At 37.8% G+C, this 25,326-nt stretch overlaps 1 protein-coding gene across 14 annotated transcripts in view; it reads left to right on the forward strand.

The window, feature by feature from the left end:
• Positions 1-25,326, forward strand: part of ST7L (suppression of tumorigenicity 7 like) — a 183,412-nt gene that overhangs the window by 25,392 nt on the left and 132,694 nt on the right. For all 14 annotated transcript variants that reach the window (XM_021090755.1, XM_021090753.1, XM_021090751.1 and 11 more), the window contains 4 exons: positions 1,067-1,164; positions 1,407-1,521; positions 5,138-5,210; positions 6,284-6,386. In XM_021090755.1, the coding sequence (XP_020946414.1) occupies positions 1,067-1,164; positions 1,407-1,521; positions 5,138-5,210; positions 6,284-6,386 (389 nt within the window). The remainder of the gene's footprint in view (positions 1-1,066; positions 1,165-1,406; positions 1,522-5,137; positions 5,211-6,283; positions 6,387-25,326) is intronic.

A 25,326-nucleotide genomic window follows, 5' to 3' on the forward strand; every position in this document is an offset into this window, starting at 1 on the left:
AGGTCCTTTCTTTCCACTTTTAGGCATACTTTACCAGTTATGATTGATACATTTACCAAAGATATTGGAATTTGCAGTCCTGCTGCTTCCTGCCATTTTGTGTAGCCAGAGGGTTTTAGTTTCATGATTTTGGCAAATAATGGTCAATAAATTGAAATACGTTTATGTAATGCATTATCTGCTAGCAGCTAAGTTCTAAATCATTTGTTTGTGGAAATTAAAATTTGGATAGTGTTTTCCATCTAAATATCGATGTATATAGTATGTTTCATTAGTGTATGTTGTTATAACACACAACTGTGGGAGTACATAATTTTTCAGTATGGAATTAATGAAACTATATCTGTAAAAATATCATGCCATTTGTCTTTGCATAATCTCTAATATAGTTATGAGATAGTTACAGAAATATTTGTTAGCCCTTTCTAGAAGTGGTTTGTAGTTTGTTACTTACTTGCTATTGAGCAAAAATACACTAGCCATAAAAATTTTGTTTTAATATTTTTGTCAGTAAAAATAATAGAGAATATTAATAGACTATTTATGTAACAATAGAATGTTATTTCTTCCTGTTAATGTATATCTTTTATTTTAATATTAAAATGCACTTGTCGAGTATACCCAAATTATATATACTGTACTCAGAAGACTTAATGGTAGAGGCAAAAGTAATTCAATGTAAGGAGTTCCCTGGTGGCTCAGTGGATTAAGGATCTGAAATTGTCACTGCTGTGGCATGGATTCATTCCCTGGCCTGGGAACTTCTGCATGCCACAGGCATGGCTAAAGAAAAAATTAGACACAAAAGTAATTCAGTATATATTTATATACTTAAGCCTTTGATTAAAAACTTCAAACATCTGTAAAACTAGAGAGAGCAGTATAATGGACCCTCAGTGTTCATCACCCAGATCCAGCAATTATTAATATTCTTCCATTCTGACACAATTTGATTTTAATTAAACCTTTCAGAATAAGCAGATAAAATTAATGGATAATATGTTAATGAAATAACAGGCCATAACATAAAAGTGATAGTTGTGTCATTTGTTGTTTTTTTGAATAGGGAGAGATACCAACGTACTAGTATATATTAAAAGAAGACTAGCAATGTGTGCAAGAAAATTAGGAAGAATAAGAGAAGCAGTAAAAATAATGAGAGATGTAAGTTTGATGACTTGACCTTATTTTTATTCCTTCAAAAACTGAAAATCTGTTTTAAGTTGCCAGTTAAGTTAATGCAGAATCACTGTTTTTTAATTGATCATTTTTATAACATAGATTTCTTAGAGGTTGAGTTTCAAGTTTTATTAAGAAACAAAAGAATTTCTGCTTCAATGAATCTAATTCAGCTCTGTTGAGTTCCTTTGCTATAATTTTAATCTCTTTTTCCTTTTAATATGCAGTTGATGAAAGAATTTCCTCCTCTTACCATGTTGAACATCCATGAAAATCTCCTAGAGTCACTTTTAGAATTACAGGCCTATGCAGATGTTCAAGCAGTCCTAGCAAAATATGACGGTGAGCAATAATTCTCTTAGTTGATAGCATGGTTAAAGTATTTTTTATTTCAATCAAGTAATCATAAATATGATCCTACTCTGATATTTCTGTGATTTTCTCTTTTCATTCTTACCAGTCACTATTTAGGATCTGTGGTTTCAGGTTGCTCTTTTACCAGTAATTTTTTTTTTTTTTTTTTGTCTTTTTAGGGCCACACCTGGGGCACGTGGAGGTTCCTAAGCTAGGGGTCGAATCAGAGCAGTAGCCACTGGCCTACACCACAGCCACAGCAACGCCTGATCCAAGCTGCACCTGCTGTCCAAATTGCGGCTCACGGCAACGCCAGATCCTTAACCCACTGAGCAAGGCCAGAGATCGAACCTGCGTCCTCATGGATACTAGTCAGATTCATTTCCATTGAGCTATGATGGGAACTCCTTTACCATACTTTTGATAGCAAAAGACTGCAAGGAGGAACTTAACTTCTGTCAAGATTTATTCATTTAGGAGTTCCTGCTGTGGTGCAATGGGATTGGTGGTGTCACTGGAGCACTAGGACATGGGTTTGATCCTTGGCCCAGCATAATGGGTTAAGGATCTGACCTTGCTGCAGCTGCTTGGCTCAGGAGCTCCATATGCTGCAGGGTGGCCAAGGAAGGGGAAAAAAAAAAGAGTTATTCATTTGTTTATGGAGCATGATGTGATTGAGGCATTTGGAATACAACAGTGAATAAGAAGACATGGACTTAGCCCTCATAGGGTTTACAGTTTAGTGGAACATACAGGCAAGTGAACAGTAGTCATATTGAAGCATAGTATGTTAGGTGAGGTAACTGAAGAAGTATGGGGTACTAGCTATCTCATTTGTTTTGGAGTGTCAGGGAAAGCTAACAGAAGTTGCTTAACAGTATACATAAGAGTAATTCAGAGTAACATTTTACATGCTTTTTAGTTATAAAATGTAATTTATTATCTCATCTGATTCTTATAACAGTCCTGTGAGATTAGTAGGACAAATATTTTTACTATCTCCAGTTCGTAAACAAGGAAACTGGAGTTGAAGAAGGTTAAATAATTGGGTAAGATTTCCTAGCCAGTTAAGTGGCAAGCCTGAACTTAAATTTAGGTATTTCATGTGTTTACTAAGTCTTCCAACAGTAAGAAGTCAATATATGTTGGCTCTTTTTATTATTCTGTAACAGTGCTAGTTTACCACAAAAAGAGTTGGGAGAATTTTTAAGAAACATTGCCTCTTCATTCTGAGTGAGACTTCAGCATTTGATCAGAAGCTGAAAACTTCCTAACATAATATTTCTGGTCATATCTTTTACTATAGCAGAACACAGTAAGTCATTTATTCATACTGTCCTGTTGTAAGCCCCTACTCATTAGCTTGGGAACCCCCATAACTGGGAAAGTTTGCAATGTGTTACACTTGGAAAGAGAAGTTTATTTCTTTTAAACATCTGGAATCCTTAAGAAGTGCTTTAGAATAGTAAGGCTCATGGAGAAATTTGTGAGAAATTTTTTCCATATGTTACTTATCAGAGGCACAGCCTGCTAATGACACTTGGGATGAACAAGCCTAGGGACCAAATATGAAAAATCAGATATGACTTATCATTAAAACTAAAACAAAACTAACAACCTATATATGCTTCTATGTTTTCAGTTACTTTTATGAGTCCTGAGTTTTTACCCTTTTAGAATCATGTAAAAGTTAAAAGCAAGTTTACTTCTTTAGTTCTCCATTTGCCGGTCTAACTCTGGAATACAGAGAGTTTTGTAATCTTACTCTTCTGATAACATTATTTTGGGCATTCTTTGTTTGTTTGTTTGTTTTAAATGGTCACACCTACAGCCCATAGACATTCCTGGGTTAGGAGTTGAAGTGGAGCCACAGCCGAAGGCCTGTGCCATAGCCATGGCAACACCAGATCCAAGCTGCATCTGCAAGCTGTGCTGCAGTTTGAGGCAATGCCGGATCCTTAACCCACTGAGCAAGGCCAGGCATCAAACCTGTATCCTCATGGAGACTGTGTCAGGCTGAGCCATAATGGGAACTCTTATCTGGGGCATTCTTTAAGAAAGAATTTATATAATTAATTTCATTTTAGTTCACAATTTCTTTTCTTTTCTTTTTGGGCTTGCCCACAGCATGCAGAAGTTTCCAGGCCAGAGATCAAACCCGAGCCACCCAGGTGACAATACCAGATCCTTTAACTGCTAGGCCACCAGGAAATACCTCCATTTCTTTTATTTAAAAAATCCGTCACTTAATGTAGAAAATGCAAAAAACATAGGAAGAAGAAAAGTGGCTATATAACCCGAATTTTACTACTGTTAATTCTTTTTTTAATCTTAGTTTTTCTTTGTGAATAGGTAGAGTTTTTACATAGTTATAACTATACTATGCCTTTTCCTAGTATAGTATTATTATAAACATTTGTTAAGTACTTTTACCATCATGTGTGAGGGCTATCAACATGCTTTAATTTACTCTCTCCTAGAAGAGTACTATTTCTCTATTTTGAGAAGAGAAAACTGAGATTAAAGAAGTTGCTGCTTGGGAGTTCCCTGGAGGCCTAGCAGTTAAGGGTTCAGCATTGTCACTGCTGTGGTTTGGTTTTGATCTGTTGCCTGGGAACTTCCACATGCTGCAGGTGCAGCCAAAAAAAAAAAAGTAGAATCAAGATTCAAATCAGGTCTTCTCATTACATGTCCATGTGCTTTTACTACTATGTTATATCTGTTGAATTTGCACTATGAATTATTCTTATTAAAAATTGTCTTGGGAGTTCCCATCGTGGCTCAGTGGTTAACAAATCCGACTAGGAATCATGAGGTTGCAGGTTCAATCCCTGGCCTCGCTCAGTGGGTTAAGGATCCAGCGTTGCCGTGAGCTGTGGTGCAGGTCACAGATGTGGCTCGGATCCAGTGTTGCTGTGGCTGTGGTGTAAGCCGGCAGCTACAGCTCCGATTAGACCCCTAGCTTGGGAACCTCCATATGCTGCAGGTGCGGCCCTAAAAAGACCAAAAAAAAAAAAAGCAACTTTGTCCTAGAGTTTCCATTATAGCTCAGTGGTTAACAAACCCAGCCAGGATCCCTGAGAATTTGGGTTTGATCCCTGGCCTCACTCAGTGGGTTAAAGATCCTGTGTTACCATGAGGTGTGATGTAGGTTGCAGACATAACTCGGATCTTGCATTGCTGTGGCTGTGGCATAAGCTGGCAGCTGTAGCTCCAAATCAACCCCTAGTCTAGGAACTTCCATATGCCATGTGTGCAGCCCTAAAAAGAAAAAAAAAATAATGATATTTTTGTGGGAGTTCCCATTGTGGCTCAGTGGTTAACGAATCCGACTAGGAACCATGAGGTTGCTGGTTTGATCCCTGGCCTTGCTCAGTGGGTTAACGATCCTGTGTTGCCATGAGCTGAGGTGTAGGTCACAGACTCGGCTCGGATCCCACATTGCTGTGGCTCTGGTGTAGGCCAGCGGCTACAGCTCCGATTCGACCCTTAACCTGAGAACCTCCATGTGCCGTGGGAGCAGCCCTAGAAAAGGCAAAAAGCCAAAAAAAAAAAAAAAAGATATTTTTGTGATTCTTACCTAAGTTGAGCATTATTATTACAGATATAAGCCTTCCAAAGTCAGCAGCCATCTGTTATACAGCAGCACTATTGAAGACAAGGACTGTTTCAGATAAGTAAGTAATTATGAAAACTACAATAGTTTAGAAAGACTGCTAAACTCAGTATTATATTTTTCATTTACTGACTTTAATCAATGCTTTTTATTTTGGGGGGACCTACTTCCTGCTGAATAATCCTTGATTTTACAGGACTTTGAAACTTCTTACTATGTGTAGTAGAAAGAGCAAGATTTTTAGAGCTAAGTAAACGTGGATTCAAATTCAGTCTGCAGTATACCAGCTGTGGAACTTAGGTCAAGTTAATCAGTTTGAGTTTCTTCCTCATCTGTAAAATGAGCATAAAATACTGTAGAGTGTTTGTGTGAGGATTATGTGAGTTACATGTCCAAAGCAATGCTGGATGGAAGGTACATACAGTGCATAGTGACTGTGATGGTAAAAAAGTGTATAGTAGGGAAATATTTTTCATGTTATCTGTCCTGAGATTACAATTCTGAGTTATTCTGATTTCCTTGTATTTCTGGCTGCCATGAATTTCTCTTTATTCCACAGGTAAGATATTCAGAAACCAATCAAATGGTGACCATCTTCTTTCACCTTAGATTAAGATGCCTTGATATGAATTAAAATAGAATATTCAGTCTGTTTCCTCTTAATGAAAATTTGATAAGAGGAAGTTCCCTGATGGATCTAGTGGCTAGGACTTGGTGCTTTTGCCACTGCGGCCTGGGTTCAATTCCTGATCTGGGAACTGAGCTATCATGTGCTACTACATGCTGTGGCAAAAAAAAAAAAATTTTTTTTTAATTTTTGATGAGAATGTACTTCTATTTCATGAGATTCTTTAGATGTCCCTGTGTAGCATTTCTTATTTTACTACTTTGCCCAAAATGTGTGTTCAGTGGACTTCTCCTGAAGGCTTTCTTCACCTTAATTGAAGATTTCTGTTTCTTATGCTGCCTTCCTTTATATATTGAACCAAAGACTTTACTTTCATATTTAGTAACTATTTGGCTTTAACTTTGGCCTTCATCAGAAACCTCTGATTCAGGGGGCCAGATTATGATCTAAATTTATTTGTTTGTTTATTTAAATATTTATTTCCTCATTTTGTGGTGTTCTTACAGATTTTCTCCAGAAACAGCCTCCAGAAGAGGGTTAAGCACAGCAGAAATTAATGCTGTGGAAGCAATTCATAGAGCTGTGGAATTTAATCCTCATGTTCCAAAAGTAAGAAATTTTATGATGGAAATACTACTTTTATTTAAGATAATCAAATTGATAACCCAAATAGTAAAGTTTGGGCCTCCATAATTTAAGGCATAATTGTTTAGGTCTGCTATATTTTGATACTTAGTATTTGCCTTAAAGGGGATATTAGAAAGGCATTTAGAAAGGTGAATAAGAGCAGTATTTCACTATAGGCTTTATAATTGCTGTCAAAATAAAACTTGAAGTTTTGTTCATCTAGCTGGTCCTATTATATAGCTATAGAGATGAAGTAATATTCTAATATTACTAATATTAGGCTTGGTCCTAATAAAAGATCATTCATATTTTATATCATTAAATCAAATTTTCTGTTGCTGTAAAAGCTTTTTACAACTAGACAGATGCCTGGGTTTTGAATGAGGGCTGGGTAGACAAAGACTGAAGACAAATAGATTAAAATAATCAATGATAGGAAACAGATGTGGAAGCTCTCAGAAAAACTGCTGAGTTGATGTTTATTTAGTCCCAAATGAAACTGTACTCATCTCATTTGTCTTTATGTTATACCTTGCAGACATATGGATTATTGGTTAATCTTTGTTATCATCCAAGATTAAATTTTGGGTTTTAAAAACAATGCCCAAGTTAGGAAGTATAGAATATTTAAGAATATGCCTTTATTACAAAATGTGATTATATATTTTGATTCCAGTATAATGTGTTAGTGAAATTTGGAAACTAGTAAACATTAAAGGTTAATCTCTAAAAGATAATCTCTAAGAAATGCAAGTCCTAAATCTGTTAGAGTAAGTATAAGAATATTATAATGTAAGAATGAGAGTCAGGGAGTTCCTGTCATAGCGTAGCAGAAACAAATCTGACTAGGAACCGTGGGGTTGCCGGTTTGATCCCTGGCATCGCTCTGTGGGTTAAGGATCCGGCATTTCCATGAGCTGTGGTGTAGGTCACAGATGCAGTTCGGATCCCAAGTTGCTGTGGCTGTGGTGTAGGCTGACAGCTGTAGCTCCAATTAGACCCCTCGGCTGGGAACCTCCATATGCTCCAGGCGTAGCCCTAAAAAAAAAGCAGAAAAAAAAAAAGAGAGTGAAAGTCAGCAGATAAATGGCATTCTCTCATTAAGTGAAACTGGTGCTGTAAATTTATGTAAAAATTTTAATATGAATTGTGATATATATATAGCAAAGTGTAAAAAACAGAAATGTGGATCTTAATAATTTGTTGTAAAGAAGATGAGTAGAAACTACCAGTGAGGTCAAGAAACAACATTGTCAGTCCCCAGAAACCCACCTTATCTTTCCCAATTACAAGTTTTTGTCTCCTGCCTGAAGGTAACCACCATTGTGGCATTAATTATGTTCATTTCATTCTTTTCTTATATTTTTGGTCTATACTTTTCCTTTAATTGCTGGCTTTGTAAAACAAAGAGTGGTCCCTCTTTTATCATTCTTAGGAATAATTTGTATAAAAATTAGAATTATTTCTGCCTTCAATGATTGGTAGAATTTCCTGACAAAGCTATCTAATACTTTTCTTTGTGAGGAGTTTCATTCCAAATTTTATTTCTTTAGATTAATAGTTTAATTACAAATTAAAATTCTTTAACCATTCCATAATTATTCACATTTTTTGTTTCTTTTTACCATAGTTTTGATAAGTGGTTATTTTTCTAGGATACAATTTATTTCATCAAAAATTTCAAATTTTTTGGAGTTCCCATTGCAGCTCAGTGGTTAAAGAATCCGACTAGGAACCATGAGGTTGCGGGTTCGATCCCTGGCCTTGTTCAGTGGGTTAACGATCCGGTGTTGCCGTGAGCTGTGGTGTAGGTCGCAGACACAGCTCGGATCCCACGTTGCTGTGGCTCTGGTGTAGGCCGGCGGCTACAGCTCAGATTGGACCCCTAGCCTGGGAACCTCCGTATGCCACGGAATTGGCCCAAGAAATGGCAAAAAGACAAAAAAAGAAAAAAGAAAAAAAAATCAAATTTATTGATGTAAAGATTTAAAAAAATCTTTTTATTACCTTGTTAATATATGCAGGATCAGTTGTAATGTTCACTTTTTAATTTATAACACTGACTACCTTTTTTCTCCTCCCTGTATTGGATTTCCTAGGAGCTTATCAGTTTGTTCTTTGCAAAGAACCAAGACCTGACTTTGATGATCTCTGCTATTTGTTTTCTGGCTCATTCATTTCTGCTCTTTATGACCTTCTTTCACCTTTCTTTGGCCCTCTTTTATTATATTTATAGTTGTACAACCATTATCACAACCCAATTTTACAACATTTCCATCCTAAAATCCCAGCCCATCCCTCCACGCATAACCTCTCTCCTTTGGTAACCATAAGTTTTTCAGAGTCTGTGAGTCAGTTTCTGTTCTGCAAATAAGTTCATTGTATCCTCTTTTTAGATTCAACATTTAAGAGATAACATATGATGTTGGTATCTCACTGTCTGACTAACTTCATTTAGCATGATAATTTCTAAGTCCATCCATGATGCTGCAAATCCCATTATGTCTTTCCTTTTTATGGCTGAGTAATACTCCATTGTGTATATGTACCACATCTTCTTTATCCACTCCACTGTTGATGGACATTTAGGTTCCCTCCATGTCTTGGCTGTTGTATATAGTGCTGCAGCAAACATTGGGGTACATGTATCTTTTCAAGGCATCATTTTCTCTGGATAGATGCCCAGGAGTTGGGTTGCTGGATCAATGGTAGTTCTATTTTTAGTTTTTTGAGGAACCTCCATACTGTTTTCCATAGTAGTTGCACCAATTTACATTCCTACCAACAGTGTAAGAGGGTTCCCTCTTCTCCATACCCTCTCCAGCATTTATTGTTTGTAGACTTTTTGATGATGGCCATTCTGGCTGGTATACAGTGGTACCTCATAGTAGTTTTGATTTGCTTTTCTCTAATAATTAGTGATGTTGAACATCTTTTCATATGTTTTTTGGCCATCCATATGTCTTCTTTGTTTTGTTTTTGTTTTTTGTTTTTTTTTATTAAATACTTTTTTTTTTTTTTTTTGGTATGTGTCTCCATAGTACATTTATTTAACAAAATGATTTTTTTTGTCTTTTTGCTATTTTTTTGGGCCACTCCCGTGGCATATGGAGGTTCCCAGGCTGGGGGTCTAATCGGAGCTGTAGCCGCCAGCCTACGCCAGAGCCACAGCAACGCGGGATCCGAGCCACGTCTGCAACCTACACCACAGCTCACGGCAACACCAGATCATTAACCCACTGAGCAGGGGCAGGGATCGAACCCGCAACTTCATGGTTCCTAGTCGGATTCGTTAACCGCTGCGCCACGACGGGAACTCCCCATATGTCTTCTTTGGAGAATTGTCTGTTTAGATCTTCTGCCCATTTTTTGATGGGGTTTTTTTTTTTTTTTTTTGGTATTGAGCTGCAGGAGGTGTTTATATATTTTGGAGATTAATCCCTTGTCAGTTTCTTCATTTGCAAATATTCTCTCCCATTCTGTGGATTGTCTTTTTGTTTTGTTTAGGGTTTTCTTGGCTTTACAAAAACTTTTAAGTTTAATTAAGTCCCATTTGTTTATTTTTGTTTTTATCGTCATTAGTCAAGAGGTAGATCTGAGAAGATATTGCTGTGGTTTATATCAGAGAGTGTTTGGCCCATGCTTTCCTCTTAGAGTTTTATAGTATCTGGTCATATTTTTAGGTCTTTAATCCATTTTGAGTTTATTTTTGTTTATGGTGTTAGGGAGTGTTCTAATTTCATTCTTTAACATGTATGTTCAGTTTTCCCAGCACCCCTTATTGAAGGGGCTCTCTTTTCTCCATTTTCATGCCTCCTTTGTCATAGATTAGTTGACTGTAGGTGTGTGGGTTTAATTCTGGGCTTTCTATCCTGTTCCACTAGTATATATTTCTGTTTTTGTGCCAGGACCATACTGTTTTGATGATGGTTGCTTTGTAGTATAGTCTGAAGTCAGGGAGCCTGATTCTTCCAGCTCCATTTTTCTTTCTCAGGATGGCTTTGGCTATTCTGGATCTTTTGTGCTTCCAAACAAACTTTAAAATATTTTGTTCTAGGAGTTCCCATTGTGGCACAGTGGAAATGAATCCAACTAGGAACCATGAGGTTGTGGTTTGATCCCTGGCCTTGCTCAGTGGGTTAAGGATCTGGTGTTGCTGTGAGCTGTAGTATAGGTTGCGGACACAGCTCCAATCCTGCATTGCTCTGGCTGTGGCAAAGGCTGGCAGCTGTAGCTCTGATTCGACCCCTAGCTTGGGAACCTCCATATGCTGTAGGTGTGGCCCTAAAAAGCATAAATAAATAAATAAATAAATAAATAAAGCAACAATAAAAAATTTAAAAAAATTTTGTTCTGGTTCTGTGAAAAATGCCCTTGGTAATCTGATAGGGATTGCATTGAATCTGTAGATGACCTTGGGTAGTTCAGTCATTTTGACAGTTTTGATTCTTCCAATCCAAGAGCAGGGTATGTCTTTCCATATGTTTGTGTCATCTTTGATTTCTTTCAGTAGCATCTTAAAATTTTTCAGAATACAGGTCTTTGGTCTCTTTAGGTATGTTTATTTCTAGGTATTTTATTCTTTTTGATGTGATGGTAAATGAGATTGTTTCCCGAATTTCTCTTTTTGATTTCTTTCATGTAGAAATGCAGTGAATTTCTGTGTATTAATTTTGTGTCCTGCAGCTTTACCATATTCACTGTTGAGCTCTAACAGTTTTCTGGTAGCGTCTTTAGGATTTTCTAGTATAGTATTGTGGCATCTGCAAACATTGGTAGTTTCACTTCCTTTCCAATTTGGATTCTTTTTATTTCTTTTTCTTCTCTGATTGCTGTGACTGGGACTTCCAAAACTATGTTGAATAGTAGTGGCGAGAGTGGACATCCTTGTCTTGTTCCTGATCTTAGTGGCAATTTCTTTTATGTTCTTATAAAAGTACTTAACTCATTAATTTTCACTCTTCTAATATATTCATTTACATCTATAAATCTCTCTCTAAATACCATTTTAACTGCATTCTATATTATACTGCATGCTATATTTTTAAATATAATTTAGTTCAAAATATTTTCTAATTTCTATTATAACTTACTCTTTAATTTAGAGGTATATTTATTCCATTTAGAGATTTCTTTCTTTCTGTCTTTCTTTTTTTTTTTTTTTTTCTTTTTTAGGGCCACACCCAAGGCATATGGAGGTTCCCAGGCTAGGGCTGAATGGAGCTATAGCCACTGGCGTTTGCCACAGCAATAGCAATGCCAGATCTGAGTTGCATCTGTGGCCTATACTGCAGCTCATGGCAACTCCAGATCCTTAACCCACTGAATGAGGCCAGGGATCAAAACTGCTTCCTCATGGATAATAGTCAGATTCGTTTCTGCTGAGCCATGACAGGAACTCCTGGAGGTGTATTTCTCAACTTCCAAACATATGAAGTTTATCTTTTTTTTTTTTTCTTTTTTCTTTTTGGTTTCCCTGCAGCATATGGATTTCCCAGGCCAGGGATCAGATCTGAACCTCAGTTGCAACCTATTGCACACCTGCAGCAACACTAGATCCTTAACCCACTATGCCAGGCCAGGGATTGAACCTGTGTCCCAGTACTCAAGAGACGCTGCTGATCCCATTGCGCCACTACAGGAACTCTGATGTTATTCTTTTGTCAATGATTTCTGGCATAATTGCGTTTTGGACAGAGAACGTACTCTCTGTGATTTCACCCCTTTAAAACATTTTTCAGTTCTTGAATTTCTGAATATTTTTCACATCTCCGACATTATTTATAGTATCAAATTCTCTACCAAAAATTTAAATATAGTGGAGTTCCCATTGTGGCTTAGTGGTAATGAATTTGACTAGTATTCATGAAGATGTGGGTTTAATCCTTGGCCCAGCTTAGTGAGATCACAGATACGGCTCAGATCTGATGTTTCTGTGGCTGTGACATAGGCTTGCAGCTGCATCTCTGATTCAACCCCTAGCCTGTGAACTTCCATATGCCGCAGATGCAGCCCTAAAAAGAAAAAAAAATTTAAATGTGGTCTTTTGAAAATAGTATGAATTTGTTATCTTAAAGTCTTTCTCTGATTATCCCAATATCTAGAACTTCTGTGTATCTATTTTTTTTCAAGCTCTTTAGTGTTTCGTTTAATCATTCTTTTCTACATTCATCTCTTCATTCACTCACATATTCATTCATTTAAGTATTTATTGAACACCCACTGTATCCTAGATGAATTCCAGGTAAACATGAATTAAGTATAGTTCCTGTCTTCTTGGAGCTCACATTCTATTGGGAAGGCAAACACATGACTTTTTTTTTTTTTTTTTTTAATGGCCACACTCGCAGTCTATGGAGGTTCCTAAGCCAGGGATTGAATCTGAGCTGTGCAGCAGCTGTGGCAAAGCCAAATCCTTAACCCACTGTGCCTGGCCAGGGATAGAACCTGCACCTGCACGGTGACCCGAGCCACTGCAGTCAGATTCTTAACCCACTGCACTACAGCAGGAACTCCTCTTTATAAAAAAATAAGTTATATTCTTTAAAATATAAACATAATACAGTGAATATTTATACCCTCAAAATTATCCACTGGAGTTATAGTATCTTTTTTTATAAATTTTATTGGAGTATAAAGTATAACACAAAGTTGTGTTAGTTTTAGGTATACAGCTAAGTAAATCAGTTATACACAAACATGTATCCATTTTTTTTCAGATTCTTTTCCCATATAGGTTATTACACTGTATTGAGTAGATTACCCTGTGTTATACAGAAGGTCCTTGTTACCTCTCTATTCAGTATGTAGTAGTATGTATATGTCAATCCCAACCCCCTAATTTATCCATTCCCCACCCCCGCCAATGCTCCCCCTTTGGTAGCCATAAATTTGGTTTCAAAATCTTTGAGTCTGTTTCTATTTTGTAAGTTCTTTTGTTTAATTGTCTTTTTTTTCCATTGTATCATGTTCATATTGTCTTATTTTATGCCTGATTTTTCTTTGCCCATGTGCCTGACATTTTATTTGAAAAATTGTAGAAATAGCCTGAAACTTCAGATAATTTTATCTTCCTTTAGAGAGGAGTTTCTTTGTCCTTAGATTCCTAGAAGAAGCACTCACAGGACAGGATCCCCTTAATTCACTTTCAGTGATTGATATTTTCTGGTCTACCCAGGTGACTTGAAGTTGGACTGCAGGCCATGAAAGCTTTAGTTTATTTCTGGTTCATTCTTATTCTTAAGATGCAGAACTTCAGGTTCCCAATCCAATCCTGAGCGTTTTGCCAGGGCTCTCATTCTTGACAGGCCTTGAACTTTGGCTTATGTTCTTTTAGCCTTATGAAACTAAGCAAAGTGGCTGAACAGCTTCCTAGCCATCTTTTCCAGAATTGGCAAACGTCCTTATAGTAAAAGAAGCCCCAAGGGTGGTTTACTTCTCTGATGTCTGCCTTCTTTGGACTTGACCTGGTAATTCTTTACCCTTTGTAATTCTCTGATGTATTTGATGCAATTTTTTTAAATCGAAGGCTTTTCTAGTTTTCTGGGAGGGGTGATCCAAATTACCCAGTCTTCCATTACTAGAAGCAGAGATCTGAAAATACGTTCATATGAAATGCCCTGCTGTCTCATGCTGCAGAGTGCTTAACAGAATGGATTCTGCAACTAAACTGCCTAGATTTGAAGTTTGACTCCACTACTTCCTATTTGTATTACCTTAAACTACTTCTTTTAACTTGAGTTTGTTCATGTGTAAACTGGCGATACCTACCTCTTAGATGTGTTAATAAGATTAAATGGGTTCATATCTTTAAAGTGCTTAGAAGGGTACCTGACACGTAGTAAGCTTTACAGAGGTGTTTGTTATCATTATTATTCCAGGATGGGATAGAAATCTGTTCCTTGTGTGAGGAGATGAGCAGAAATTATTAGTCAGAACTGTTCAAAATAAATACACCATTAAGATGTCTAAAAATATTATTTAATTCCCACTCAAAATAACAAAATATGGGCTATCTGCTCTCTATAGTTCTTTTCTGCTTTAAAGCTCTCTCAAGTAAAGTATATTCTCAGCACTAAGAATTACTGATGGTAGGCATTGTGTATTGTTTTTCACAACTATTACTCCAGGTACCTGGGTGAGGAGACGGTAGTGGAAATACCAGGCATTGCCCAAATTATAAAATTAAATTGTTGGGAGTTTCCGTTGGCTCAGCAGAAAACAAACCCAACCAGTATGCATAAGGATGTGGGTTCGATCCCTGGCTTTGCTCAGTGGGTTAAGGATCCAACGTTGCTGTGAGCTGTGGTGTAGGTCACAGACGTGGCTCGGATCCAACGTTGCTGGGGCTGTGGGGGTAGGCCAGTGGCTGCGCCAATTTGACCCCTAGCCTGGAAACTTCCATATGCCGCACATGCACCCCTAAAAAGAAAAAAAAATTGAAAAATTGAAAAATTAAAATTAAAAAAAATGATTGGATATGTAATATATATTAATGATTGGATATGCGGCTGTGGCTCTGGCGTAGGCCGGTGGCTTTAGCTCCGATTAGACCCCTAGCCTGGGAACCTCCATATGCCCCAGGAAGTGGCCCTAGAAAAGGCAAAAAGACCAAAAAAAAAAAAAAAAAAAGAAATTTCTGGAATAGGTAAAACCATAGACACAAAAGGCAAATCAGTGGTCTCCAGGACTGGGGATAGGAATGGGAATTGACTGCAAATAGGAATGAGGGAACTTCTTATGATGATGATTGTACAATTGTATAAATTTACTGAAAATCGTTGCACTATATATTTACAGTGGTGAATCTGTGATATATAAAGTATACCTCAAGAAAACTAAAATATATTATTTAATAAAATATAAATATTTTAAATAAGTGTGTATATACTGCAACATTTTAAAAATCATTTTTAGGGAGTTCCTTTTGTGGCACAGCAGAAACAAATCTGACTAGTATCCATGAGGATGCAGGTTCGATCCCTGGCCTCACTTGGGTTAAGGATCTGGCTTTCCCATGAGCTGTAGTGTAGGTTACAGACTCGGCTCAGATCCTTCATTGCTGTGGCTGTGGCGTGGGCCAGCAGCTGCAGCTCTGACTGGAACTTTTGTATACTGTGGGTGTGGTCATAAAAAAAATCATTTTTATTCATAGATGAAAATTTACATATTTTCCCCTCAACTAAATGTCAAAGCCAGTTGACAGTTCAACTCTATCAAAGTATCTAGCTAAGTAGAATTGTGCTGTAACTATACATTATTGTTTGTGGATGGGCAGTTTAATTTAACCTGTGTGTTATCAAACACAATAATTAATTAAGGTTTTGGGGGAAATTTTATGTTCCAACAGTTTGGATAATTTCCCACTTAAATCACATTAGTGTTATATGAACTGGGAGAGCTCTGGAATTTACGGCTGTCTGCTTTTGCTAGGGTTTTATAAGCGATGAAGTATGTACAGATATTCTCTCTGTCTCTCTCTCTGTTACAGTCTCTATTCCTGTTTCTTTCAGCTGGAGCTAGCAAATATAAAGGGCTTTATGGGTTTTCTTCCTCAAACTTCAGTAGTAGGTCGTGATAACTTATTTAACCTAATGAACAGTGAAATTTAAATATATATATTATGTAGATTTTCAAATGTTGTATGAATCTTACCAGTAAAATAACAAAGAATAAAGCTATTTTAGCAGGAACTATTTTGACAACTTTCCACATAACTACAACAGAAATGGCTGTAGGTCTAGAGCTGTGCAGTTTGTTAAAGCTGGAAGCTGTTAGAAATGCAATAGGAAAAGATCACATAAATCTCCTCAGGCTATGAATTTGCTTTAGGTATTTCATCAGTATTGATTGCTTATACAGATTGGGGTTTTTTTGTTTATTTTTTGTCACGCCTATGGCATGCAGAAGTTCTCAGGCCAGGTATCAAACCTGCACCACAGTACTACCTGTCATGGCAGCTAGGCCACCAGGGAACTCTTATACAGATTTTTTGGTAATCTACCAAATAAATTTCAATATGCAGTAACTATGATAGTAATAGGAAAAAATTAGAACAGCATATTTTAATGATTTTTGACTTATTCTCCATTACCTAGGTATGGCTTTGGTTCAATAAACATTTTGTTTTAGTCACCAAACAAGAAAAAGATAGTACATCTTTTAGCTAGTATAGAAATTATAGGTTTTAAAATTTTATGATAGAAAAAGAAGAATGTGTATATGTGTGTAACTGAGTTACTTTGCTGTGTAGCAGAAATTGGCATAACATTGTAAATCAACTATACTTTAGATTTTTTTTTTTTTTTTTTGGTCTTTTTGCTATTTCTTGGGCCACTCCCGCGGCATATGGAGATTCCCAGGCTAGGGGTCCAGTCGGAGCTATAGCCACCGGCCTACGCCAGAGCTACAGCAACGCAGGATCCGAGCCGCGTCTGCAACCTACACCACAGCTCACGGCAACGCCGGATCATTAACCCACTGAGCAAGGGCAGGGGCCGAACCCGCAACCTCATGGTTCCTAGTCGGATTTGTTAACCACTGAGCCACGACGGGAACTCCTAGATTTTTTTAAATAGAATTTTATAGTGGAAAATACTTCATACCTTTTAAATATTCCATAGTATTCTGTTTCATTTTTATGTCTCATACTTTTTATTATCCAACCATCAAGGAATTTTATAGAAGGTATTCTTTTTTTAAATTGAGATGATTCACATACCATATAATTCACCCTTTTAAAGTATATAATTCAGTGGGTTTTATTATATTCACAAGGTTGTGCAGTCAGCACCATTATCTAATTCTAGAACTTTTTTTTTTTAATGGCTACACCCATGGCATATGGAAGTTCCTGGGTCAGGGACTGAATCTGAGCCATAGCTTCAACCTTCGCTGTAGCTGTGGCAATGCTGGATCCTTTTAACCCACTGTCCCAGGCCAGGGATCCAATTCACACCTCTGTGGTGACCCAAGCCACCAGAGTCAGATTCTTAACCCACTGCACCACAGAAGAACTTCCTAGAACATTTGTATTTCCCCCAAAAGAAACCCTGTACCCTGTTAACAGTCACACTCTGTTCATCCCTCCCCTAGTCCCTGATAACTGTAATTTACTTTCTGTCTCTGTGGATTTCGAATCATGCAATATGTGGCCTTTCATCTAGCATAATGTAGCATGTATCAATACATCCTTTCTTTTTATGGCTGAGTAATAATCCATTGTATGGATATACCACATTTTGTTTATCCGTTTATCAGTTGATGGGCCTTTGGTTTGATTCTACTTTTTCACTGTTATAAATAATGCTGTTATAAATATTCATGTGCAAGTTTTTATGTAGATACATGGTTTCACTTCTCTTGGGTATATACCTAGGTGTGAAACTGATGGATCATATGGTAATTCTATGTTTAACTTTTTGAGAGTCTGCCAAACTTTTTCAAAGGTGGCTGTGCTATTTTACATTCCCACCAACAGTTTTTAAGGGTTCCAATTTCTGTACATCTTTTTTTTTTTTTTTGGACGCCCTGCAGCATATGGAGTCCCTGGGCCATGGATCAGATCTGAGCCACAGTTGTGACCTGTGCCACAGGTGCAGCAACATGGGGTCCTTTAAACCTCTGTGCTTGGCCAAGGATCAAACCCACATCCCAGCACTCCAGAAATACCACTAATATTGTTGCACCACAGTGGAACCTCCAATTTCTGTTCATCTTGCCAACAGTTATCGTCTGACTATAGTTGTTCTAGTAGGTGTGAAATAACATCTCATTGTGGTTCTGATTTACATTTCCTTAATGACTAATGATGTTGAACATCTTTTAATGGGTTTATTGGTCACTTGTATATCTTCTTTGGGTAAATGTCTGTTCAAGTACATTGTGCATATTTATTTATTTTTGCTTTTTTGGGCTGTACCCATGGCATGTGGAAGTTCCCAGGCAAGAGGTCAAATCAGAGCTACAGCTGCCTGCCTACACCACAGCCACAGCAACACCAGATCCGAGCTGCTTATGTGACCTACACCACAGCTCTTGGCAACGCTAGATCCATAACCCACCGAGTGAGGCCAGGGGTTGAACTCGCATCCTCATAGGTACTAATCGGATTTGTTACTGCTGAGCCATAATAGGAACTCACATTGTGCATTTTTAAATTCATCTTTTTTAGTATAAAAAAGATTCTTTAACATTGTTCACATTCTTGATTAGTATGGTCCAAAACCATTATGAGTCACCATAGTTAAGGAATACCAGTATAACATGGAATTTTACCCATGAAATGTAAAACATGAGAATGGCTCATGAACCTTGCTGAGATATGAATGCTAAAGAGTCAGCTAGGTAAGTTAGTTACATGTGTGCACAAGCTTCAGAGCACATGATTCAAATCTGTGGGTTTACTCAATAATAAAAATACAGCTTTTTATTTTTTTATTTACTTATTTTTGGGTTTTTTTTGTTTGTTTGTTTGTTTGTCTTTTTGCCATTTCTTGGGCCGCTCCTGCGGCATGTGGAGGTTCCCAGGCTAGGGGTGGAATTGGAGCTGTAGCCGCCAGCCTACGCCAGAGACACAGCAACGCAGGATCCAAGCTGCATCTGCGACCTACACCACAGCTCACGGCAATGCCAAATCCTTAACCCACTGAGCAAGGGCAGGGATCGAACCCGCAACCTCATGGTTCCTAGTCGGATTTGTTAACCACTGCGCCACGACAGGAACTCCAAATATGGCTTTTTAAATCATAGATGTTCAGAGATAGCACAGATGGTTGAAATTGTAAATATGGAATTCACAAATGTTGGTGATTTAGTATAGATGTGATTGTTCTTAGTATGACACTTTACAGTATTGTCTAATTTAGAATCTGGTAATAGCTTGCTGCAGTATTTCACTGGAGTTTTTTCAAATATGCATACTACCACCAAATTCTTCTAAATTTTATTTTTTTAGATTTATATTTGAAATAATTTCCTTAAAATCAAGATTACAGGATAGAAAGTACAGAAATAGGTCCACATGTATTTTGTCATTTCATTTTTGACAGGAGAACCAGTTCAATTCAGTGGGGAAAGGAAACTCTTCCGCAAATGGTGCTGGAACATCTGGATGTCTGAATGGGGAAAAAAATCATGGATTTTCTTCCTACCATACATAAACATTAATTTGAGATGGATCTATTGCACAAATATAAGAGCTTAAACTATACAACATCTAGAAGAAAACATCTAAGACTATTTTTGAAAATTTGGAGTAGACAGAGATTTCCTAGGACACAATAGGCAGTTAATTGTAGGAGAAAAAATTCTAAATTGGACTTTTCAGAAATTTAAGTTTTTCTCACTGATGGCAGTGTTAAGAAAATGAAAAGGCAAACCACAAACAGGAAAAAAATATTTGAAATTTGTTTGGCAAAGGACTCATATCCATAATATATAAATATAAAATGATAACAATATGAAAAATAGCCAAAAGCTTTGAACAGATATTTCAGGAAAGAAGATAGTTGGAGTGTCCAATAAACAAATGGAGAGGTGCTCACAATTGTTGGGTATCAGGGAAATGCAATATGAAATTACAAGGGGAGTTCCCATTGTGGTGCAACGGAAACAAATCCAACTAGTAATCATGAGGTTTCAGATTCAATCCCTGGCCTCGCTCAGTGGGTTAAGGATCCAGCATTTCGTGAACTGTGGTGTAGGTTGCAGACTCAGCTCAAATCCCTCGTTTCTGTGGCTGTGGTGTAGGCCGGCAGCTACAGCTCCAATTTGACTCCTAGCCTGGGAACCTCCGTGTACTGTGGGTGCAACCATAAAAAAAGAAATTACAACAAGGTATTACTTCTATCAGAATGGCTAAAAATTAAAAAGATGGATAAAATGCTAAGAATATGGGACACTTAGAACTTTAATACGTTGCTGCTAAGAATATGTAAAATGATTCAACCATTTTGGAAAACTGACAATTTCTTATAAAGTTAAACATATACCTCACTCTATGACCCAGAAGTTCTACTCCAAGGTATACATCCAAGAAAATAAAATTTATATGGCAACAAAAAGAAAAGAACTACTGATATAGCAAAACATGGATGAATCTTAAAAATATCGTGTTGTAAAAAGAATGTATACTGAGTGATTCAATTTAAGTGATGTTCAAGGAAAGGCAAAAGCAATCTGTTGTGGTAGGAATTAGAATAGTAGTTTCCAGAGTTCCCTTTGTGACTCAGCAGAAATGAATCTGACTAGCATCCTTGAGGACACAGGTTCAATCCCTGGCCTTGCATAGTGGGTTAAGAATCTGGTGTTGCCATGAGCTGTGGTGTAGGTTGCAGATTCGGCTTGGATCCCGCATTGCTGTGGCTGTGGTATAGGCCATCAGTTACAGCTCTGATTTGACCCCTAGCCTGGGAACCTCCATATGCTGCAGGTGTGGCCCTAAAAAGACAAGGAAAAAAAAAAGAGTATAGTTGCCTCAGGTAGTCAAGGTAGGGGTGTTAACGGGAAAGGAGAACCCTCTTATTGCTTGTCTACATTTTTCATTGAACTATATACTTAAGACCTGTACATTTTATTGTTTTTAAATTACACCACAATAAAGAAAAAAGAATCTGACTCAACATGGAAAGCAGTGTCAAAAGTATCATGGCTTCTGATTAAATGAGGTGATTTATGTGAAGTGTTTAACAGTGTCTTAGTGTCAGCAGCACTGATTATTATGGCTATCATTCTTTATTATACTCTGTTATGATTTTCTCTTCTTTTTTTTTTTTTTTGCCTTTTCTGGGGCCATTCCTGCTGCATATGGAGGTTCCCAAGCTAGGGGTCTAATCTGAGCTGCAGCTGCTGGCCTACACCAGAGCCACAGCAATGCCAGATCTGAGCCACGTCTGCGACCTACACTACAGCTCATGGCAACGCCGGATCCTTAACCCACTGAGCAAGGCCGGGGATCGAACCCACAGCCTCAAGGTTCCTAGTCAGATTCGTTAATCACTGAGCCATGATGGGAACTCCAATTTTCTCTTCTCTTTAAGCTGTTTCGTTATGTACTCTTTCCTTGAGAATATTATTTTAGTACTGTAGTATGTATAAGATTTGGGGATTCCTTTGCTGAGATGAGGTGAAGGTGAAGATATTGAGACAATTAGGAATTAACTAATTTGAATTAATTAATACCCTGAGGACAATTCAGTTGTGTCTTAGAGAAGTCCTTGAGGAAAGCGTGAAGTAAAACATTTAAAAATAAAACAGGAGTTCCCATTGTGGCTCAGCAGAAGAAAGGTTGTGGGTTTGATCCCGGTCCTTGCTCAGTGGGTTGGGGGTGCGGCGTTGCCGTGAACTGTGGTATAGATCACAGATGTGGCTCAGATCTGGCGTTGCTGTGGCTCTGGTGTAGGCTGGTGGCAACAGCTCCCATTAGACCCCTCACCTGGGAACGTCCATATGCCGTAGCTATGGCCCTAAAAAGACAGAAGGCAAAAAAAATTTTTTTAATGAAAAAGTAAAAACAAAACAATAACAAAAACTTGTTTAGTAAATCTCTACAACTTGAGTACATGTTGAGGAATATGTTATCTGTGCCTTTTAAAAATGATTTCTTACTTTACGATAAAACTTTTTGGGTATTGTGCTGTTAAGAAAGTAGACCATGCCAGGAGGCCTTTTTAAGTGCAAGGGTAATTTTTAAAATAAATTGATACATTCTGCTTGATTAGAAATGGAAGCATATAGGATGTTATGAGTCCCATCCATCATAGAAGACAGCAGGCTTACGTTTCTTTGGCCAAACTCCCTATATTATAGCAGCATATATAAAAGGTGAGAGAAACGGGCACTCACTTGCGATTCTGAGTGGCATAGCGGGGGACAGGGAAGAAAGGGAAGTGGTGTTAAAATCCGTGGCCCATGCTTAGAGCACAGTGAGGCCTTTGCCCCTCCGTTACCTGGTACTGTGGCCCAAGTGGAAGGGTTGAGATGTGAAATGCTTATCTCTTGAGGTGCTGCTCTATAGGATGCTGTGGAAGGTAGTTGTTCCGAGGCTTGTGCCATCTTTCGCCTCCTTTCCCTCTCTTTTTGATACAAGATCACTTTCCCTTTGTTCCTGAGGCTATTAGGTAGTATTATGTGTGTGTTTTTTTTCAGTTTATTCATACAGCAGTTCTATTTACTTTATCTTTGGAAATTGTCTTTAGTCTCCCCTCTAATATACCTCCATGTGGATGCTTTGCAATTGGCCTGCCTGTCCAATCTCATAGAATGTGCACCGAGAAAACTAATTGCAGAGATAAATTGGTTCTTGATGTGCATGACTGATCAAGAGCAAAGTACCTTAATTTCAGATGCCTTGAGAGAGATTTTTCTTAAACCTCTGCTTTTAAGAGGAAGATTATAAAGCATTATCATTACTTCAGGTCAGAATTATATTGCTTTTGGACAAAAGCTGTTGTAAGATTTGCAAAGTAATAGAAACAAAGTGATCTAAAGATAAATTATAAAGATCAAAGCAATTCAAAATTAGAGTGAATTTGAGTGTAAGCATAGGTATGGGTTTAGAGTTATAAAAGAAATCATCAGACCATACATCATTATGTCTTTTTAACTATAGCTTTCCAAAGTAACTTTAATTTTTAATATTTTTAGTGAAAAGCAAGAGACTTGAGTAATTATTTGAGTATATTGTCCACAGTTGAATACTAGTTAAACTTGGCTCAAGCAATTTTTGATTTATTCTGGATATAACAAGAAGGCGATTTGGAGGAAATATGGAAGGTCCTGTAGCACATACTAGGTACTAACCTTAGTTTATTTCTTTGCTATATTTAATTTAATTAATTAATTTATTTACTCTTGCAGCTGTACCTGCGGCATATGGAAGTTCGCAGGCCAACGGTTGAATCAGAGCTACGCCACAGCCACAAGCAATAACGGATCCAAGCTGCATCTTTGACCTACGCCATGGCTTGCAGCAATGCTGGATCCCTAACCCACTGAGCGAGCCAGAGATCAAACTCACATCCTCACAGAGACAATGTTGGGTCCTTAACCTGCCAAATCACAATGGAAACACCAATCTTTGACTATATTTTATTTGCTGATAATTTCCAAATCTGTATCTTTTAACTCTGGCTTCCTTCCTTGTCTATAGAATTGCATTTCTATCTAGTTATGGAAGTTTTTACCTGGGTATCCAGTAGGTATCTCAGACACTTTAATGTGTCTCAGATTGAATTTTTTATTTTTTTATTTTTATTTTTTTTTATTTTAATTTTTTTTTATAAAGTTTATTTTATTTTATTTATTTTTTTATTTTGTCTTTTTGCTATTTCTTTGGGCCGCTCCCGCGGCATATGGAGGTTCCCAGGCTAGGGGTCAAATCAGAGCTGTAGCCACCGGCCTACGCCAGAGCCACAGCAATGCAGGATCCGAGCCGCGTCTGCAACCTACACCACAGCTCAGGGCAACGCCGGATCGTTAACCCACTGAGCAAGGGCAGGGACCGAACCCGCAACCTCATGGTTCCTAGTCAGATTCGTTAACCACTGCGCCACGACATTTATTTTTATTTCTTATTATTTATTTATTTTATTTATTATTATTTATTTATTTATTTACTTTTTGCTTTTTAGGGCCACATCCACGGCATATGGAGGTTCCCAGGCTAGGGGTCGAATTGGAGGTGCCAGCTGCTGGCCTACACCACAGCCACAGCAACGCCACATCTGAGCCGCATTTGCCACCTATACCACGGTTCACGGCAATGCTGGATCCTTAACCCAATGTGTGAGGCTAGGGATCAATCCCGAAATCTCATGGTTACTAGTTAGATTCATTTCTGCTGCGCCACAACGGAAACTCCTCAGACTGAATTTTTAAAAATTTATCTTTTAGTCTCCTCTCTGACTTGCCTTTCCTTTCCTTATTTTTATATTTTGATTTATGTATTTATTATCATCTTCTTTAATTAACCTTTACCCTTTCCAAATGATCAATTCATAATTTTGAAATGTCTTCCAGATCTAGCCGTCTATTCCATCCTCACTGTCACTGCTCATTGTACACTTTCACTACCTATTATTTTTAAAAATTATTGTTATAAAAGTAGTAAGTGCTTTTTTTTTTTTTTGCCTTTCCTAGGGCCACTTCCCATGGCACATGGAGGTTCCCAGGCTAGGGGTCCAATCAGAGCTGTAGCCGCCAGCCTATGCCGCAGGCACAACAATGCAGGATCCGAGCCACATCTGCGACCTACACCACAGCTCACGGCAATGCCAGATCCTTAACCTGCTGAGCAAGGCCAGGGATCGAACCCGCAACCTCATGGTTCCTAGTCGGATTCGTTAACCACTGTGCCACGATGGGAACTCCCTAGTGAGTGCTTCTTAAAAAGAATTCAGACCCTTTAGAAATTTGTAAAGTAAAAAATCCCCTATTTTTCTCTCCCAGTTCTGTTTTTCTCATGTAACCACTGTTTCTGTTTGCTGTATATATTGCTATACATTTTTCTATGCATTTTATTTATTTATTTGTTTGTTTATTTATTTTTGCTTTTCAGGCCTGCACCCACAGCATGTGGAGGTTCCCAGCCTAGGGGTCAATCGAAGCTACAGCTACTGAGCTACACTACGACCATAGCAACAGCAGATCTGAGCCACATCTGTGACCTACACTGCAGCTCATGGCAACACTGGATCCCTAACCCACTGAGCGAGGCCAGGGATCAAACCTGCAACCTCATGGTTTCTAGTCTGTTTCATTTCCTTTGTGCCACAATGGGAACTCCTTGATACTATAGTTAAGAAAAGTGGAGTCAGTATGTTTTCCTTTAAAAAGAAATCTAGACAATCACAAATAAAATTATCTTTATTTTTTTATTTTTTGACTGCACCCATGGCATGTAGAAGTTCCCAGGCCAGGCACT

This window comes from Sus scrofa, chromosome 4 (genome assembly GCF_000003025.6).
Source record: "Sus scrofa isolate TJ Tabasco breed Duroc chromosome 4, Sscrofa11.1, whole genome shotgun sequence".
Classification (NCBI taxonomy): domain Eukaryota; kingdom Metazoa; phylum Chordata; class Mammalia; order Artiodactyla; family Suidae; genus Sus; species Sus scrofa.